Raw genomic sequence first — 21,261 nt, 5'->3', positions numbered from 1 at the left:
CCCCCCCCCCCCCCCCCCCCCCCCCGGTGCCAGACACACTCTCCCCCCCCCGGGGTGCCAGACACACTCTCCCCCCCCCGGGGTGCCAGACACACTCTCCCCCCCCCCGGGGTGCCAGACACACTCTCCCCCCCCCCCGGGGTGCCAGACACACTCTCCCCCCCCGGGGTGCCAGACACACTCTCCCCCCCCCGGGGGTGCCAGACACACTCTCCCCCTGCCCCAAACGTATCACCTCCCGGCAGAATCCCGGGAATGTACAAGCCCCTGCGCTCCTCACAGGAACCCTAAGGAACTACAAATCCCGACATGCCTTGCGCGATATCGCTATGTTAACGAAGCTAATTTCCCATCATGCCCCGGCACAAGTACAGCGCTTGTATAACCCCGCCCATCTCTGCCAGAGACCCGGGATATTGTGTGGAGCCAAATCTCCCATTTCCCTGCCAGTAGCAATGTTGTACCGATTCCCTCAGGAGTCCGTGTGTAGCTGAACGAACCCTCTCAGCAGCCCCGGGGCAGTGCCGCTCCCGTTATAAATAGTTTCACGGGGCGGGAAAAACTCCTCATTTGAATAAAGCGCCGAAAGTCACGTGATTGAGACGCTCTGACGTCACCTGCGGTCCGATTAGTAACTGGGAACTGTGTGACCGGCACCGGCACCGGCACCGGCACCGGCACCGGGCTGAGAATGAGTGAGCGGGAAATCCGGCGTGAGTACCGCCCCCCCCCCATATACCGACTGATCAGCCCCCCATATACCGACTGATCAGCCCCCCATATACCGACTGATCAGCCCCCCATATACCGACTGATCAGCCCCCCATATACCGACTGATCAGCCCCCCATATACCGACTGATCAGCCCCCCATATACCGACTGATCAGCCCCCCATATACCGACTGATCAGCCCCCCATATACCGACGATCAGCCCCATATACCGACTGATCAGCCCCCCATATACCGACTGATCAGCCCCCCATATACCGACTGATCAGCCCCCCATATACCGACTGATCAGCCCCCCATATACCGACTGATCAGCCCCCCATATACCGACTGATCAGCCCCCCATATACCGACTGATCAGCCCCCCATATACCGACTGATCAGCCCCCCATATACCGACTGATCAGCCCCCCATATACCGACTGATCAGCCCCCCCATATACCGACTGCGACTGATCAGCCCCCCATATACCGACTGATCAGCCCCCACTGATCAGCCCCCATATACCGACTGATCAGCCCCCCATATACCGACTGATCAGCCCCCCATATACCGACTGATCAGCCCCCCCATATACCGACTGATCAGCCCCCCATATACCGACTGATCAGCCCCCCATATACCGACTGATCAGCCCCCATATACCGACTGATCAGCCCCCCATATACCGACTGATCACCCCCATATACCGACTGATCAGCCCCCCATATACCGACTGATCAGCCCCCAAATACCGACTGATCAGCCCCCCATATACCGACTGATCAGCCCCCCATATACCGACTGATCAGCCCCCCATATACCGACTGATCAGCCCCCAATATACCGACTGATCACCCCCATATACCGACTGATCAGCCCCCATATACCGACTGATCAGCCCCCCATATACCGACTGATCAGCCCCCCATATACCGACTGATCAGCCCCCCATATACCGACTGATCAGCCCCCCATATACCGACTGATCAGCCCCCCATATACCGACTGATCAGCCCCCCCATATACCGACTGATCAGCCCCCCATATACCGACTGATCAGCCCACATATACCGACTGATCAGCCCCCCATATACCGACTGATCAGCCCCCCATATACCGACTGATCAGCCCCCCATATACCGACTGATCAGCCCCCCATATACCGACTGATCAGCCCCCCATATACCGACTGATCAGCCCCCCATATACCGACTGATCAGCCCCCATATACCGACTGATCAGCCCCCCATATACCGACTGATCAGCCCCCCATATACCGACTGATCAGCCCCCCATATACCGACTGATCAGCCCCCATATACCGACTGATCACCCCCCATATACCGACTGATCAGCCCCATATACCGACTGATCAGCCCCCATATACCGACTGATCAGCCCCCCATATACCGACTGATCAGCCCCATATACCGACTGATCAGCCCCCCATATACCGACTGATCAGCCCCCCATATACCGACTGATCAGCCCCCCATATACCGACTGATCAGCCCCCCATATACCGACTGATCAGCCCCCCATATACCGACTGATCAGCCCCCCATATACCGGACTGATCAGCCCCCAATATACCGACTGATCAGCCCCCCATATACCGACTGATCAGCCCCCCATATACCGACTGATCAGCCCCCCATATACCGACTGATCAGCCCCCATATACCGACTGATCAGCCCCCCATATACCGACTGATCAGCCCCCCATATACCGACTGATCAGCCCCCCATATACCGACTGATCAGCCCCCATATACCGACTGATCAGCCCCCATATACCGACTGATCAGCCCCCATATACCGACTGATCAGCCCCCAATACCGACTGATCAGCCCCCATTACCGACTGATCAGCCCCCCATATACCGACTGATCAGCCCCCATATACCGACTGATCAGCCCCCCATATACCGACTGATCAGCCCCCCATATACCGACTGATCAGCCCCCATATACCGACTGATCAGCCCCCCATATACGACTGATCAGCCCCATATACCGACTGATCAGCCCCCCATATACGAACTGATCAGCCCCCCATATACCGACTGATCAAGCCCCCCATATACCGACTGAATCAGCCCCCATATACCGACTTGATCAGCCCCCCATATACCGACTGATCAGCCCCCCATATACCGACTGATCAGCCCCCCATATACCGACTGATCAGCCCCCATATACCGACTGATCAGCCCCATATACCGACTGATCAAGCCCCCCATATACCGACTGATCAGCCCCCATATACCGACTGATCAGCCCCCCATATACCGACTGATCAGCCCCCATATACCGACTGATCAGCCCCCCATATACGCGACTGATCAGCCCCCCATATACCGACTGATCAGCCCCCCATAATACCGACTGATCAGCCCCCATATACCGACTGATCAGCCCCCCAATTACCGACTGATCAGCCCCCCATATACCGACTGATCAGCCCCCATATACCCGATGATCAGCCCCCCCATATACCGACTGATCAGCCCCCCATATACCGACTGATCAGCCCCCCATATACCGACTGATCAGCCCCCAATACCGACTGATCACCCCCCATTACCGACTGATCAGCCCCCCATATACCGACTGCATCAGCCCCCCATATACCGACTGATCAGCCCCCCATATACCGACTGATCAGCCCCCCCCATATACCGACTGATCAGCCCCCCATATACCGACTGATCAGCCCCCCATATACCGACTGATCAGCCCCCCATATACCGACTGATCAGCCCCCATATACCGACTGATCAGCCCCCCATATACCCGACTGATCAGCCCCCCATATACCGACTGATCAGCCCCCCATATACCGACTGATCAGCCCCCCATATACCGACTGATCAGCCCCCCATATACCGACTGATCAGCCCCCCAACCGACTGATAGCCCCATATACCGACTGATCAGCCCCCCATATACCGACTGAATCAGCCCCCTATACCGACTGATCAGCCCCCCATATACCGACTGATCAGCCCCCCATATACCGACTGATCAGCCCCCCATATACCGACTGATCAGCCCCCCATATACCGACTGATCAGCCCCCATATACCGACTGATCAGCCCCCCATATACCGACTGATCAGCCCCCCATAATATACCGACTGATCAGCCCCCCATATACCGACTGATCAGCCCCCCATATACCGACTGATCAGCCCCCATATACCGACTGATCAGCCCCCCATATACCGACTGATCAGCCCCCATATACCGACTGATCAGCCCCCCATATACCGACTGATCAGCCCCCATATACCGACTGATCAGCCCCCCATATACCGACTGATCAGCCCCCATATACCGACTGATCAGCCCCCATATACCGACTGATCAGCCCCCCATATACCGACTGATCAGCCCCCCATTACCGACTGATCAGCCCCCATATACCGACTGATCAGCCCCCCATATACCGACTGATCAGCCCCCCATATACCGACTGATCCAGCCCCCATATACCGACTGATCGAGCCCCCCATATACCGACTGATACGGGAGATCAGCCCCCCATATACCGACTGATACGGGAGATCAGCCCCCCATATACCGACTGATACGGGAGATCAGCCCCCCATATACCGACTGATACGGGAGATCAGCCCCCCACATACCGACTGATACGGGAGATCAGCCCCCCACATACCGACTGATACGGGAGATCAGCCCCCCACATACCGACTGATACGGGAGATCAGCCCCCCACATACCGACTGATACGGGAGATCAGCCCCCCACATACCGACTGATACGGGAGATCAGCCCCCCACATACCGACTGATACGGGAGATCAGCCCCCACATACCGACTGATACGGGAGATCAGCCCCCCACATACCGACTGATACGGGAGATCAGCCCCCCCACATACCGACTGATACGGGAGATCAGCCCCCCACATACCGACTGATACGGGAGATCAGCCCCCCACATACCGACTGATACGGGAGATCAGCCCCCCACATACCGACTGATACGGGAGATCAGCCCCCCACATACCGACTGATACGGGAGATCAGCCCCCCACATACCGACTGATACGGGAGATCAGCCCCCCACATACCGACTGATACGGGAGATCAGCCCCCCACATACCGACTGATACGGGAGATCAGCCCCCCACATACCGACTGATACGGGAGATCAGCCCCCCACATACCGACTGATACGGGAGATCAGCCCCCCACATACCGACTGATACGGGAGATCAGCCCCCCACATACCGACTGATACGGGAGATCAGCCCCCCATATACCGACTGATACGGGAGATCAGCCCCCCATATACCGACTGATACGGGAGATCAGCCCCCCATATACCGACTGATACGGGAGATCAGCCCCCCATATACCGACTGATACGGGAGAATCAGCCCCCCATATACCGACTGATACGGGAGATCAGCCCCCCATATACCGACTGATACGGGAGATCAGCCCCCCATATACCGACTGATACGGGAGATCAGCCCCCCATATACCGACTGATACGGGAGATCAGCCCCCCATATACCGACTGATACGGGAGATCAGCCCCCATATACCGACTGATACGGGAGATCAGCCCCCATATACCGACTGATACGGGAGATCAGCCCCCCATATACCGACTGATACGGGAGATCAGCCCCCATATACCGACTGATACGGGAGATCAGCCCCCCATATACCGACTGATACGGGAGATCAGCCCCCCATATACCGACTGATACGGGAGATCAGCCCCCCATATACCGACTGATACGGGAGATCAGCCCCCCATATACCGACTGATACGGGAGATCAGCCCCCCATATACCGACTGATACGGGAGATCAGCCCCCCATATACCGACTGATACGGGAGATCAGCCCCCCATATACCGACTGATACGGGAGATCAGCCCCCATATACCGACTGATACGGGAGATCAGCCCCCCATATACCGGATGCATACGGGAGATCAGCCCCCATATACCGGGAGATCAGCCCCCCATATACCGACTGATCAGCCCCCCATATACCGACTGATCAGCCCCCCATATACCGACTGATCAGCCCCCCATATACCGACTGATCAGCCCCCCATATACCGACTGATCAGCCCCCATATACCGACTGATCAGCCCCCCATATACCGACTGATCAGCCCCCCATATACCGACTGATCAGCCCCCATATACCGACTGATCAGCCCCCCATATACCGACTGATCAGCCCCCCATATACCGACTGATCAGCCCCCATATACCGACTGATCAGCCCCCCATATACCGACTGATCAGCCCCCCAATATACCGACTGATCAGCCCCCCATATACCGACTGATCAGCCCCCCATATACCGACTGATCAGCCCCCCATATACCGACTGATCAGCCCCCCATATACCGACTGATCAGCCCCCCATATACCGACTGATACGGGAGATCAGCCCCCCATATACCGACTGATACGGGAGATCAGCCCCCCATATACCGACTGATACGGGAGATCAGCCCCCCATATACCGACTGATACGGGAGATCAGCCCCCCATATACCGACTGATACGGGAGATCAGCCCCCCATATACCGACTGATACGGGAGATTAGCCCCTACATGGACAGATTTCTGACTTTTTTGTCCTTTTGCCCCAGAATTAGAAAAGGCAAAATGCAAAGCTCAGAGGTCTCACAATTTAAAGGAGGAGGCGTCTGTGTGTAACCAACTGGGGGAGCTGCTGGCGCGGAATGGTGAGTAACCCTCTGTGTGGGACTGTATCTAAATATCTCTCATGTATTATAAGGGATAATGTACCCCCTACTGTAAATGATAAGGATATTAGCAGTCACTGAGGGGTTCTGTGCCCCCCATATAAAGGCACAAGGCTGCAGGCTGAGTTATACAGGGAACTCTGAGTATCACTCATGTATTATAAGGGATAATGTACCCCCTACTGTAAATGATAAGGATATTAGCAGTCACTGAGGGGTTCTGTGCCCCCCATATAAAGGCACAAGGCTGCAGGCTGAGTTATACAGGGAACTCTGAGTATCACTCATGTATTATAAGGGATAATGTACCCCCTACTGTAAATGATAAGGATATTAGCAGTCACTGAGGGGTTCTGTGCCCCCCATATAAAGGCACAAGGCTGCAGGCTGAGTTATACAGGGAACTCTGAGTATCACTCATGTATTATAAGGGATAATGTACCCCCTACTGTAAATGATAAGGATATTAGCAGTCACTGAGGGGTTCTGTGCCCCCCATATAAAGGCACAAGGCTGCAGGCTGAGTTATACAGGGAACTCTGAGTCAAAAACAATACAAAATGAAGACCAATTGCAAATAGCACCCCCCCCCGTCAGTACTGCCCCCCATCCCACTGACTTTTTCTTGTGAATGTTGTGCATCAGGGAGTGACCCAGGTAGAACAAAGGGCTTGAGTAACGCACCCCCCTTTGCATTCTCGTTAGGGTGCTTTCGGGAGGCTATAGAGGAGCACCGCCAGGAGCGGATGATCTGTGAGGGTTTAAGCGATGTGATTGGCTGTGCTGTGGCCAACCGGAAAATTGGAGAGTGTTTTGCTGAGTTGGGGAACTTTGAAGCAGCTCTGAAGGTAAGTGTTGGTACTGGGGTACATGGCTCCTATTCTGTGGGGGTCAGTGTGCAGAATGCCTGTGTGGGACCCCACAACGCAGAGACCACATTTGGCAGCGGGACCATTTCTTTTCATGTCCCCCCATTTCCTTACAGCACCAGAAGCTCCATTTGGATTTGGCCCGTTCTGTCTCTTCTGATATCGAGGAGCAGAGAGCCCTGGCTACCATTGGCCGCACCTACCTGTATATGTGTGACGCTGGCCGTGCCGAGGAAGCCAAGGGGCCGGCGGAGGAGGCTTTCCTGAAGAGCCTGGCCATTGTGGATGAAAGGCTGGAGGGTAAGGGGCGGAGCCTCTGGGGTTCTACCGAATCCATTGTGAGGGAGGGGTGTGTCGCGGCTGCCCCTTGCACTATTGCTCATGGGGGTAACTTGCCCTTTGTTCTAATGGATAAAATGTTGACGGGGCTAACACCGTACGGGGGTTGATCCTTGTACTGTAACGCAGGATAGTACGGGGGGGGGGGCTAATCCTTGCACTGTAACGCAGGATAGTATGGTGGGTGGGGCTAATCCTTGCACTGTAGTACAGGATAGTATGGTGGGAGGGGCTAATCCTTGCACTGTAGTACAGGATAGTATGGTGGGAGGGGCTAATCCTTGCACTATTGCTCATGGGGGTAACTTGCCCTTTGTTCTAATGGATAAAATGTTGATGGGGCTAACACCGTACGGGGGCTGATCCTTGTACTGTAACGCAGGATAGTATGGGGGAGGGGCTAATCCTTGCACTGTAACGCAGGATAGTATGGGGGAGGGGCTAATCCTTGCACTGTAACGCAGGATAGTATGGTGGGAGGGGCTAATCCTTGCACTGTACCACAGGATGATAGGGTGGGAGGGGCTAATTCTTGCATTATAACTCGGGATGATAGGGTGGGAGGAGCTAATTCTTGCATTATAACTCAGGATGATAGGGTGGGAGGGGCTAATCCTTGCACTGCATGTTAGAATGATAGGGTGGGAGGGGCTAATCTTTGCATTGAGGGGGATCTCTCTCTGTCACTTAGGAAAGGTCTGTGTGCGAGAGCTAAATGAGATGCGAGCCCGACTGTACCTGAACCTGGGGCTCCTTTATGATCAGCTGAGAAGGACTGACAAGTGCAGCTTCTACATCCGGAAAAGTGTCTTCATATCTGAGTAAGTCTCCCAGCCAGATCCCTCTCAGCTCATTATCTCTCCCACACGCCAGTCCCTCCCTTTTGTGTGTGTGTGTGTATTAGAGTGTGTGGCTTTAGTCAGTGAGCTCTATCCGTGGCTAATGCTCATCTCCCCTTCTGTGCCCTCTCGCAGGCAGAACCAGCTGTACGAGGACCTGTACCGAGCCAACTTCACCCTGGCTGGCATCCATATGCGCAATAAGGAGCATTCCAAGGCCATTAGGTGCTGGGAGGCAGCTCGAGAGTGCGCCCGCCGTATGCGCGACAAACACATGGAGAGTGAATGCTACAGCAGCATTGGGCAGGTAGGGGGCGTTTGTGTGTTCCTGGGTGAAATAATCGATTGTATTGGGCAGCAGAAAGGATAGAGCTGCCGACATAGAAGCAATGGCTAAAGGTGGCCACACACGTGGCGATTTGCGATCTTTTGTGCGACCATCAGTTGCGAGAAAGATCGTTAAATCCGCCACTAACCTTCAGGGCTGAAACAGGCAGATAAGGAGAAACAATAGGATTTCTACCTCCTTTTGCCGATTCAGCCCTGATGGCAGATTTTAATCTTTTAACCTGGCCGATCGGCGAGTCGACCGATATCAGCAGCCTCCTGCGATTGACTCGCCGACTTGCCATACACGCACCGAATATCGTACAAACGAGGTTTCCTGCAATATCATTGGTGCGTGTATGGTCAGCTTAAGGGACACACCTTACAAAAGGAATGTGGAATAACATTTTGGAAACACACAATAGGGCACTGATCAGCTCTAAAGATAAATCAATTCAGATATTTGCACAGAACATATTCCCCCACAGGCTGCACTCGATAAACCCAGACATCTGCCCCAAGTGCAGTCACACAGACTATACAGCTTACACCCAGTCTGGCATTGCCCCCATGCTCAGAATGTTTGGACATGGGTTATAGAAGAAATCAGCCACTTACTGGGCTTATTGTTCCTCTTGCCCCCACCCTGGTATTGCTGAAGCTGCCCACACACCTACATATTTAAGTCTTCTTCCGACCAACGTTGGGAAATCGGTTGTACGTTCAGCCTGAAATTGTAGGATAAAGCCTTAAAAATATTTCTTAGCACATCCGTACCCATTATAAAGGCATTTAAAAATCCCAGCTGTCAATCATATATTGCCTGTCCCGCCTCTATGCCTTAGGCAGCCAATTAATTCCCATTCAGCTCTCGCTTTCCCCCTCCTTCCTCACCATGTAATTGTGTAGCCAGTGCATGGGCATCAGGTCCCCCATTCTGGTACACAAGATTTTGGGGGAATATAAAACTTAATAACAGTGCTCACAACATGGCGCCGGCCTGCTGGCTGTACCTGTGTAATTCCAAGACTGAACCAAACAAGATATAAATAGTTTATACAGTGTAAGTGAAGTTTATTTTGCTTGACAAACACAATAGAAAAGAATTTGGAATTATTTCCCCTTCAATTGTAAAGATGTCCCCCCTAATGTGGATGTACGTTGTCAAACACCGTCTATTGTTATACTTAAATTGTTATTTGTTGGTAGGAAATATAAAAATCAATAAACATAACCTTGAAAACAAACAAACTTGGGACCTGAATGGCTGCACTTCATGCATCATATCTGATCTCTTTCAGGCGTTACTGACCCTGGGGGATTTATCTGCTGGAAAACGTTCCCTTAAGAAATCCTTCCTCCTGGGCTCTCGGGATCTGACGGACAGAGATATCGTGCGCAGGAACCTTAAATACGGTAAAAGCTCAGGGCACCCCCAGATGCTTCCTATTTGCCTTTAGTGCCACGAGTGACCTCCCTGCTCCTTCCCTGCAGCCATCAGAGGTTGCCGCCTGGAGGAGTCCCTGTCTGAGCTGAGCGAAGAGGATCAGCAGGGGGCGCTGTGTCTGTATGAGCAGCTCGGGGACCTGTATTGTAAAGTTGGCTGCTACACAAGAGCCATAGAGGACTACAGAATGCAGGTAGGTACCACAAACCCACAATTCCATTGCTGTATAGTGTTACTGCCCTATGGCCATGGTTACTGTGCTAAACAGGCCGTTCCCCTGTGCCTCTCAGAACCTGCTGCCATCTTGTTCTGCTGCTTATATTTCTCCCCTTGTACCAGCTGAACTGCGCTGAGACGCTGGGAAGGCCGGAGCGGGAACTGGCTGTTATACACGTATCCTTAGCCACCACCTTTACTGACCTTAAGGACCACGTACAGGCTGTGAAGCATTACCGGGCCGAGCTGGAACTGAGGAAGGGAAATCCATCTGAGGTACGGAACTCGAGGAAGCGTGGCCCTGCCTTTCACACAACATTTCTATAGTATTGAGCAGAGTCAGACCTGAGGGTGCTGTTGTCGCAGCCTGTGTGAAATTGTCCTTTCTGGACCATTGCTATGAATAGACAGACAGGCAATGAAGCTCCCTCTCTTTACTTTGTGACCCATTCTGTGGCAGTCTAGGTGACAACATATTGCAGCCCCATGCTACTCATTGGCTTATTTTGAAGCAGACATCCAACCTGTGTTCAAACTGTCCCTCTGTCCCTCCCCAGGAATGCAAGACTTGGATGAACATTGCTCAATCTTATGAGGAGGATGGGCGAAGGCACACCGACATACAGAGTTGCCTTTCCAATGCATTGCAGTGCGCCCAGCGGGCAGGAGAGGCTGCGCTGCAGGTAAGTAGTGCTCACCCACTGCAAATGACACTTATTGTGCCCCTTTGTGCTCATCTGCACCTGTGGTGTCCGTGCACAATTAGAGAATCATCTTTGTGCCTCTATCTCTGGGCAATAGAGCTACAGTCATGAGTCTGCAAAGGGGGTTTCTCTGGGGTATGATGTGATGGGATGGGGCTTTTGGTTTGTAGTTATGTAACCCTGAGCTCTCATAGTGCTACTCCTGCTGTACTCCTTTGGGTGCTGCCTTGCCTTTTATAACTCAGTGGGTCTATGTGCTGCTGTTTCCCAGAGGAAGGTTCTCCGCCAACTGCTGGCCGTGCAGGAGAAGTTGGGGGACCCAGAAGTGGGCGACACAGAGGCAAAACTACAGGAGCTGTGTTCAGGCCCTGGCGGGGAGAGCAGCGAGGAAGAGGAGGAGATGGAGAATAGTGAGCCCCTGCAGGAGAGTGACTTGGAACTGTCGCAGAGCGGTGAGACTCCGCCTTTCTTTAGTGCCCATGTCTGCCAGCTCAGCTCATATGTTCCTTTGCTTGTGCCATTATTTCCCCCAATGTAGTTATTGCCGTGCCGGTTATTCCCTCCTACCCCCTTTTTCATTCATCACAAGCCCAATGAAACGCTGTACTGCCCCTTTATTATCATTTGTTACACAGGCAGCGGCATTCATTACCCTGATCCATTTACCCACAAGGGGCACTATTACTAACATTCAGCCTTCTCTGCGGTTTGTTTTATTGTGAACTGGAAAGTTAATTTATTTCTCATGAAATTTCACTTCTGTGCAGAGGATGACGAGGATCTGGAAGGGTATGAAAAATTAGTTCCTGGCAAGAGAAGAGTAAACCGGGTAAGACTGTGCCCAAGGAATGATGGGTTGTAAGGGGATTGCAAGCTCTAAGGGTCACTTACTTTTGTGCTTCTTTGTCTGGCAGTGGAACCGGCGTAATGAGAAGGGTGAGACGGTGCTGCACCGCGCCTGTATTGAAGGCAACGCCAAGCTTGTCAAGACCTTAATAGAGAAGGTAGGACCCCTTTCTGTGCCAGGTTGGCCCCCCGGTATGGCCGCCATTAGTCTGTAGGACGATTGAACAAACAATGTTTTCTCCTGTTATGTGATTGGCATTCTGTGCTTTTCCTGATTGTTTTCGCTCCCTTACAGGGCCATCCTCTGTCCCCCAGAGATTACTGCGGTTGGACCCCCCTCCACGAAGCTGCTAACCATGGCCACTTGGGTATGATAAAGATAAATCGAAGGAATTAAGGCAGGATATATTGAAGTGATAGTTTACCTTTAAATTAACTTTGAATGTGCTATAAAATGGCCAGTTCTAAGTAACTTTTCAATTGGTCTTTGTTTTTTTTTATCTTAATTCTGAATTATTTACCACCTTCTTCTGCCTCTTTCCAGCTTTTAAATAGGCGTCACCGACCCCGGCAGCCAAAACCTATTGCTCTGGGAGGCTCCAGTGTTATTTCTACTTATTAATACTTATTTTATCTATTTAGCCCCTCTACTATTCATGTATCAGTCACTCTCTCAAACCACTCCCTGGTCATTAAGCTAAATTGGACCCTAGCAACCAGATTACTGCTGAACATAAATCAAAGACAAAAAGTAAAATAATTCAAAAGCTACCAATTATAAAAAAATGAAGACCAATTGCAAATTTTCTCAGAATATCACTCTCTATCTCATAGTAAAAATTTACTAAAAGGTGAACCACCCCTTTACGGAACAGTTATAGTGACGACTCCTGTCCCTTCCTCTCTCCAGAGATCGTGGAACTTCTCTTGGAAAAAGGGGCCAACATTAATGATCCTGGGGGGCCTTTGTGTGAGGGGATCACCCCCCTTCATGATGCCCTGTCCAGTGGCAACTTCCACGTGGCCCAGTTACTGATTCGCCGAGGTGCATCTGTGACCCTGAAGAATGCCAAGGTGTGTTGACTGTTAGATCACTTCCTGTGTTATTACATCACTTCCTTTTTAGTTGCTCAATATTGTCAGTGATTGTGCTGTAAAGGTTAAAGTAATGCTCTCGCTGCTGCTAAATATCGCTGGGTTGGGGATTCTGGTACATGACGCTATGGTATAGGGAGTGCAGCGCTGAAGGAAAGCAGTGGGGTTGTGCTGGGCAGGTCTGGGATTTGGCCACAGTAGAAACTGGTTTGACCAATAATCTGGCATTTCCTTTAGGGAGTCGCCCCTCTGGGAAGCCTCCAGGATTGGATCGGTACCTATGGGAAACATCTGGATCAGGAAACCAGGCAGAACTGCAAGGAAACGGAAAGCCTTCTGCGGGAAGCTCTGGCCGGCCGGGGTAAGATATTGGGGAGCAGCTGGGGGTGCACGCTCGGTGTTGGAGTTGATTAAAGGAGAACTAAAGGCTTTAGGACCAGCCCAAGGCAACCGCTGCCCTTTAGCAGGGAAGATCTGTGCCCCCAAAGATGCCCCAGTAGCCCCCATCTTCTTCCTATCTCAATATACTTCTTCTCACAATATACTGTATATATAGAATCTAAATGTAACCATATGAGGCTGATTAGTAATTCATTCAGATTCACATTATATTGCAGCTCTAAAACCAGTGCAATTAGCATCACAATTTAATAATCATCCGTGTTCAGTTTATATGACAGACCAGCCTTATTTTCTGCTCGATTATTTGCGAAGACCCCTAAGCTCAGCTTCTCACCGGCTGCCCAGGGCCCACTGAGCATGTGCAGTGTCCCAGACAGAGAAACCAAGATGGGGAGCTCCTGTGACAACTGTAAAGACCTATATCGTTACTACTAGTGGCTAGTGCAGTCGGTTTAGTATATAAAATGTGGCATTTCCAGTCATATTCATTTATAGGGTTTAGTTCCCCTTTAAGGTGTTGTAGCAGTCGCAGTAGGGTGAAGACCCCATGAGTGCGGATAACCCCCCTCTACCTCTGGTTGGGGAATATTCAATGCCTTCTTGTTTTCTGCAGTGGCTGCGGCCCCTTCTCGGCCCGAGAGCCTACAGGACAGCGAGCTGTTTGATGCTGAGGGCTCGCAGCCTGATTCGCTGGCTCCTTCCTGGGATTCTAGGGCTGATCCACAACGGACTGTACCCCAGAGAGAGCGAAGGAGGAACGACAGGGCAACCCGACCCAGCAATATCCAACTCTCAGCCCTAGAAGAGGAGCAGGATGACTTTGTGGACACGTCTCCCCCTATCTGCGCAAGCCCCCGGGCTGGGGGGGACATGGGTTTTAGTACAGAAACATTTGAACAGCTCTTGACTCCATTAAAACCTGTGAAAAAGAGGCCCCGATTTGAGGGGAAAAGGCCCTTAGCAGACTCTGCTTTGGGGAGAGAACATTTAGATGAAACTGAGGCAGAGAATCCACCTTTCCCTCCAGTTCACCAGATTAGGGCGCCCGACTGCGGCATGGAGCAGTACCAGAAAGCCATCAGGGATTTGGGCAGTGCTAAGTCCCGCCTACTCACTCAGTCTCTGGCACAGCCAATCAGCTCTACTCCAGACACTCTATCCAAGATGGCTCTGGTACCATCAGAGGAGTACCTTGATGATGATTGGCTGGAAGATGACCTCCAGGAGACGCCGCGCAGCAGAAAGAGACAGCGCACGTTTACGCAGAGCATTGAGGAGGAGGAATCGCCAGTTAGCAGCCAAGAGACAGAAGCGCCAGCCCAACTCTCTCGTGTCAGGGAGAAGCAGCCAATGCGTTCCCTCTCTGTATCCAATAAGAGGTCGCGCCAGACCAAGCTGACCCAAATAGTGGACAGGACGGTTGTGGGAAGGACCAAAAACTCCGTACAGAACAACGCTTTTATTCCCCGAGTGCAGGAGAGCGCCCCCACTAGGGGGCTGGGCTCGGCTAAAGACTCCTCAGGACTTCTGAGCCCCGTTATTCTACAGGTGGGCAGTCAGGGGGGTCCCACTAGGGAATGACCCTAGCGGCAAATCCTGAACTAAATTCTGGATTTGGTGCCTCCCTAAATTATACGTGAGCATCAGTCCCTGACCCAGTGGAGCTTACAATCTAACAGACAGACACTTGAAGGGGACCCCATGGGACAGAACTGTTCAGGAAGTTTGTTCCTCCCCTGCAAACTGATTGGTTCTGTCCCCAGTGGCCCCGTTCTAGTCGCTGACTGACAGGTTAGAGAGATGCAGAGGAGGCAGTTGGGTCCTGGCTGTGACTCTCTGGCCTTTATAGTGGAGATTTTTACCCCCTGACTCTGAGAAGATTAGTTATTTTGCCCCTCCTCTCTATTCACCCAGTTTTATAGTGGCCTGTTGTGCTGAGACCGACCCCCTCTATCCCATGGTGCCTCACTCACATTTTGCTTTATTCTGCAGCCCGCCGGGGTAGTACTCAATCCCACTGTGCCTCCACCAATCAGAGTGCGGGTCAGGGTGCAGGATAACATCTTCCTAATCCCAATACCTCACAGGTAAGCAGACCCACATGGAGATTCTCATGTTACTGAGCCAGCATTGCGAGTTCTGACCGTTCTTTCCCTTCCTAGTGACAGCGAGACCCGGGAGATCTCCTGGTTGGCCGACGAGGCTGCTCAGCGCTACTACCAGAGCTGCGGGCTGCTCCCCCGACTAACCCTAAAGAAAGAGGGCGCCCTACTGGCCCCACAAGATCTCGTCCTGCATGTTCTGCAGAGCAATGAGGAGGTCAGTATTGCCCCTGTAGCTGCCCCGTGCCTCAGTGTTACCCCCTCTTCCCTCACTAAAGTGGCTGCTTACAGGTGCTGGCTGAGGTGCATTCGTGGGACCTGCCCCCCCTCACAGACCGATACAGGAAGGCCTGCCAGAGCCTGGCTGTGGGTGAGTAGTTTATTAGGGTGCATAATGAGTTCCCAGGGGGTGGGATAAGAAAGCAGCAGAGAATTGTGGGGGGGGGGGGGTTAGAGAGAGACCATGTTGGGAAAGATGTATCTGTTCTTGGCGTTTATGCAGATTTGTGGGAGCAAGGGAATGGGTGGGATTTTAATTGTGACTCCTCCCTGTTATGTTTTCTTTCTCCTCCCCCTCTGTGACGTCCGACCCGTTTCCCTCCCAGAGGAGAATCACCTGTTGGTAAGAGCCCTGGAGCGGCAGGAATCCAGCCAATGCCTAACATTTTCCCACCTGTCTCTTCGCCCGCGAGACCTCGGCCCTCTCCTCCGAGCCTTAAAGCTGCAGAACTCCCTGCGCCAACTCCACCTTAGCGGCAACCTCCTGGGGGATACGGAAGCGGCAGAGCTGCTGGCAGTGCTAAGTACGATGCCCAACCTCACCCACCTCAATCTGTCCTCCAACCGGCTGACCCACGAGGGGATCAGGAAGCTGGCCAACATAACACAGGAGGACCGCCCCTTTAAGGTGACTGCTGCTTCTGTGTGAGGCTATTAGCTTAGCGATGCTTATTTAACATGGTTAATTTCCCCTTTAACAGAGCCTGGAGCACCTGGACCTAAGTGTCAACCCACTGGGGAATGGTCTGTCCCAGCCACTGGCTCTTCTTCTTCGCTCGTGCCCTGTACTCAGCACTTTACACCTACGGGGGTGCCAGCTCTCTGCCAAGTTCCTACAGCAGTACCGCATCCAGCTGGCAGAAGCCTTCCGAGGTGAGCCCCCCTCTTACCTCATACCCTGATTCTCGTTTGGCCCCTGCCCTACTGAGGGGCAGTTTGTTACTTTATGATGGCTGTAGGGGGCTCTCTTCTCTGTCACTAGGTGCTGTCCACCTGAAGACCCTCTCTCTATCCCACAATCCTCTGGGCTCCACTGGTTTGGAACTTGTCCTAAAGACGCTGGCACCAGAGACATTAACGAGGTTGGACATCCAAGCAGTGACTTCTGGGAATAAGGAGGGGCTTCTGATTGAGCCATTGGTGCGATACCTCTCCCAGGTGTGTGTGTGGTGTATCCACTCCTGTCACATTGGGTGCTGATGTGTTGGGCCAGTACCTGCTCCCAACTGGGGAACTGATCTCTCACTGCTCCGCTCTTATTGTACAGGATGGGTGTGTCTTGTCTCATCTGAGCCTCGCCTGCAATCACCTGACTGATGGGCCTGCGCTGGAGCTGGCCAGGTAAATTCTGCCACAGACCCATAACTGACCCATAAACACGTCACTGCCATTAGTACAGTTTGGGCCTAGGGTGGACCGACCCATAAACACGTCGGTGCCATTAGTACAGTTTGGGCCTAGGGTGGACCGACCCATAAACACGTCGGTACCATTAGTACAGTTTGGGCCTAGGGGGGACCGACCCATAAACACGTCGGTGCCATTAGTACAGTTTGGGCCTAGGGGGGACTGACCCATAAACACGTCACTGCCATTAGTACAGTTTGGGCCTAGGGGGGACTGACCCATAAACACGTCACTGCCATTAGTACAGTTTGGGCCTAGGGGGGACTGACCCATAAACACGTCACTGCCATTAGTACAGTTTGGGCCTAGGGGGGACTGACCCATAAACACGTCGGTGCCATTAGTACAGTTTGGGCCTAGGGGGGACTGACCCATAAACACGTCGGTGCCATTAGTACAGTTTGGGCCTAGGGGGGACTGACCCATAAACACGTCGGTGCCATTAGTACAGTTTGGGCCTAGGGGGGACTGACCCATAAACACGTCGGTACCATTAGTACAGTTTGGGCCTAGGGGGGACTGACCCATAAACATGTCGGTGCCATTAGTACAGTTTGGGCCTAGGGGGGACTGACCCATAAACACGTCGGTGCCATTAGTACAGTTTGGGCCTAGGGGGGACCGACCCATAAACACGTCACTGCCATTAGTACAGTTTGGGCCTAGGGGGGACCGACCCATAAACACGTCGGTGCCATTAGTACAGTTTGGGCCTAGGGTGGACCGACCCATAAACACGTCGGTGCCATTAGTACAGTTTGGGCCTAGGGTGGACCGACCCATAAACACGTCGGTACCATTAGTACAGTTTGGGCCTAGGGCGGGACCGACCCATAAACACGTCACTGCCATTAGTACAGTTTGGGCCTAGGGGGGACTGACCCATAAACACGTCGGTGCCATTAGTACAGTTTGGGCCTAGGGGGGACTGACCCATAAACACGTCGGTGCCATTAGTACAGTTTGGGCCTAGGGGGGACTGACCCATAAACATGTCACTGCCATTAGTACAGTTTGGGCCTAGGGGGGACCGACCCATAAACACGTCACTGCCATTAGTACAGTTTGGTCTAGGGGGGACTGACCCATAAACATGTCACTGCCATTAGTACAGTTTGGGCCTAGGGGGGACTGACCCATAAACACGTCGGTGCCATTAGTACAGTTTGGGCCTAGGGGGGACTGACCCATAAACACGTCGGTGCCATTAGTACAGTTTGGGCCTAGGGGGGACCGACCCATAAACACGTCGGTGCCATTAGTACAGTTTGGGCCTAGGGGGGACCGACCCATAAACACGTCGGTGCCATTAGTACAGTTTGGGCCTAGGGGGGACCGACCCATAAACACGTCGGTACCATTAGTACAGTTTGGGCCTAGGGGGGACTGACCCATAAACACGTCGGTGCCATTAGTACAGTTTGGGCCTAGGGGGGACTGACCCATAAACACGTCACTGCCATTAGTACAGTTTGGGCCTAGGGGGGACTGACCCATTACAAAAATGGATGATGCAAGAATGTTAATCTGTTATTTAATTATCTGGCAGGTGTCTCCCTGTCTGTCCTTCCCTGGTCTCTTTAGACCTGTCTGGGAATCCGGGAATTGGTGCTGATGGTCTGGAATGTCTCTTGGAGGGGATTGGCGAGAGGAGCACAGAAATGGCTGACCTTAACCTGGCAGGTTAGTTAATAAGGGAGAGGTAGGTGTGTGAGAGATTTTGGGTCGGGCAGAGTCTCTGCACTTCTCAGCTGCACCACTAGGGGCAAAAACCTGAGAGAAAGGGAAAACAAACACTGAGCAAAATGAAAGCGTACCGGGGCCAGAGCCTCTGTCTCCTCCTATCTTTAATAACAGGTTACAGTCTCAGCCTGGCAGTTATAAGCCAGTAAGTCTGACATCTGTGGGTGTGTGGGGCAAGAGTAATTATTGTTAAGGGGTCACATTCTAGGATATGTTCTGAAAAATGACATTATGGGTAACGATCAGCATGGCTTTATGGGGGCAGTTCATGTCAGACAGATTGAATAGCTTGTTATGCTGAGGTGAATAGGAACTTGGACAATAGGGGTGCAGCAGTAGTGGGGAGGGCGGGGGGGGGTGCAGCAGTAGTGGGGAGGGCGGGGGGGGGTGCAGCGGGGAGGGCGGGTGCAGCAGCAGCAGTAGTGGGGAGGGCGGGGGGGGGGGTGCAGCAGCAGCAGTAGTGGGGAGGGCGGGGGGGGTGCAGCAGCAGCAGCAGCAGTAGTGGGGAGGGCAGGGGGGTGCAGTAGTCGGAGGGCAGGGGGGCAGTAGTTGGGATCTACTTGGAGTTTGGCAAAGCGTTTCATACAGTGCCCCATAGACCTGCTGTTTTTCTGCCCCCCAGGCTGCAGTATCCGGGGGCCCCTCAGTACCTCCTGTTTGGGTGCCATCTCCTCCTCGCTGTGTGAGTTCAGACTGGCATCCCGTTGCCTCAGCAAGATGGACAGAGACTCATTGGCACAGGCCTGGCACGGGCACCCCCTCGTGCTTAATCGCCAGCACAAAATCTTCTGCAAGAGCCGCTGAGTTACGTGAATGGGAGAAATGGCGGCTGCTTGGCGCTCGGAGCCTTCCCGTGCCGCGTGGTAATAACTTGCCCCTAAGGACTGACCCCCGGGGGCTGGGGGGGGGCAGAGTGCTTGGATAGTCCGCCACACTGTCCGCCATGTTGTTTCTCGGGGTTTCAGTCGCTGTGAAGGTCCTGAGAGTTTATACTGAGAAACTCCCGAATGCCTAAAGGAGAAATTGGAATGGCCCCTCCCATTGCTCATGAAGGCCAGGAGCATTCTGGGTAATGGTACTTTGTGTCACATCCCACAGAGAATGGGGCCAAGGGAGAAATTTGTACATTGGTAACATCCCTGCTCCTCCCAGAGGTGGCGCCACCAACTGCTCTCATTCGCTGGCTTCCATTGGTGGCAGCAGGTCCCAGTTATGCGCCCTCTGGCCGCTGCTGTGTAATAACATGTATTTATATGGTTTTATTTGGCAGGTATAATGTGCAGCTCTTTTTTATACTGATATTTTTAGCTGGGTGGGTGGGGACAGTTGCTGATCCGCCCTTTATGTGAGTCTCTATTTATTTGTTTGTGTGTCTTCCTGTTGGATATAAATAAACCCATTGTGGAAATGCCTTTGGGTTGCCCTGAGAAGATGGTTCTTGGTCAGGTCTGACCCGTAGGGTAAAGTGGGCACCTGCCTGGCACAACCTCTGCTTCACATCCTCACTTCAGTTTATATTGCATTATGGGGGGCCCTAAGGAGTAGCTAGAGGGGCCCAACCTGAAGGGCAATTAGGGTGCGGTTTGGGGTGAATTACCGTATATACTCGAGTATAAGCCGATCTGAATATAAGCCGAGGTACCTAAGAAACCTGGAAAAACTTATTGACTTGAGTATAAGCCTAGGCATCCATTTCTTTTAACACCCCTGCGCGCAGTATCTATGTGGTCTGCCCAGATATTCCCATAGGATGCTCAACACCCGACACTCCCATGTAGGCACTGTTAGGTGACATTGCTGATGGCTTAAAGCGGTTACATTGCTAAATTGTATAAATGGTTGTTTTCTAACCAAGCTGTCTGCAGTAAATTGAGAGAATTCAATTTACAAACCTGATTTGGAAGAATTTGAAGACAAAATGTTTCTTGGAGCAACTACAGTACAATGTTCACTCACGACATGATCTAGTAAACATACTACTGTTCCTGAGATATTTCTGACAAGTTTAATTTGCTATTAATTATTCTGCACAGAACAAACTGATTATGATTTGGATCATAAAGAGACACTGCATGGCTACTTTAGGCATTTGCCCACCAAGTTGCTTTAGATAAAGATCCACAAGGCTGCTTTAGTTACTGCATCACCAAGCTATTTTACTTAT

The 21,261-nt window shown here is 52.4% G+C and overlaps 1 protein-coding gene across 1 annotated transcript; it reads left to right on the top strand.

Annotated features, from left to right (window-relative positions):
* Window positions 1-369: 369 nt before the first annotated feature.
* On the top strand, window positions 370-20,509 carry tonsl (tonsoku like, DNA repair protein). Its single transcript, XM_031903754.1, has 26 exons — window positions 370-713; window positions 6,366-6,461; window positions 7,188-7,330; window positions 7,468-7,651; window positions 8,382-8,511; window positions 8,665-8,836; window positions 10,158-10,272; window positions 10,351-10,496; window positions 10,643-10,795; window positions 11,077-11,202; window positions 11,495-11,675; window positions 11,991-12,052; window positions 12,138-12,227; window positions 12,365-12,437; window positions 12,980-13,143; window positions 13,402-13,525; window positions 14,180-15,114; window positions 15,559-15,653; window positions 15,729-15,885; window positions 15,960-16,038; window positions 16,274-16,575; window positions 16,649-16,820; window positions 16,930-17,105; window positions 17,215-17,288; window positions 18,904-19,037; window positions 19,720-20,509. The coding sequence occupies exons 1-26, from the start codon at window positions 692-694 to the stop codon at window positions 19,899-19,901; spliced, it is 4,287 nt and encodes a 1,428-aa protein (XP_031759614.1). The 5' UTR covers window positions 370-691; the 3' UTR covers window positions 19,902-20,509.
* Window positions 20,510-21,261: the final 752 nt, after the last annotated feature.

Source organism: Xenopus tropicalis, chromosome 6, assembly GCF_000004195.4.
Source record: "Xenopus tropicalis strain Nigerian chromosome 6, UCB_Xtro_10.0, whole genome shotgun sequence".
Taxonomy (NCBI): domain Eukaryota; kingdom Metazoa; phylum Chordata; class Amphibia; order Anura; family Pipidae; genus Xenopus; species Xenopus tropicalis.
Note: the sequence above shows the minus strand (reverse complement) of the source record. Positions and strands in the feature narration are given on the sequence as shown.

Coding starts and splice junctions, on each gene's coding strand:
- tonsl (XM_031903754.1), top strand. CDS start 692: ATGAGTGAGCGGGAAATCCGGC. Junction 8,512..8,664: donor AAAAGTGTCTTCATATCTGA/GTAAGTCTCCCA, acceptor GCCCTCTCGCAG/GCAGAACCAGCTGTACGAGG. Junction 17,106..17,214: donor TGGTGCGATACCTCTCCCAG/GTGTGTGTGTGG, acceptor CTTATTGTACAG/GATGGGTGTGTCTTGTCTCA.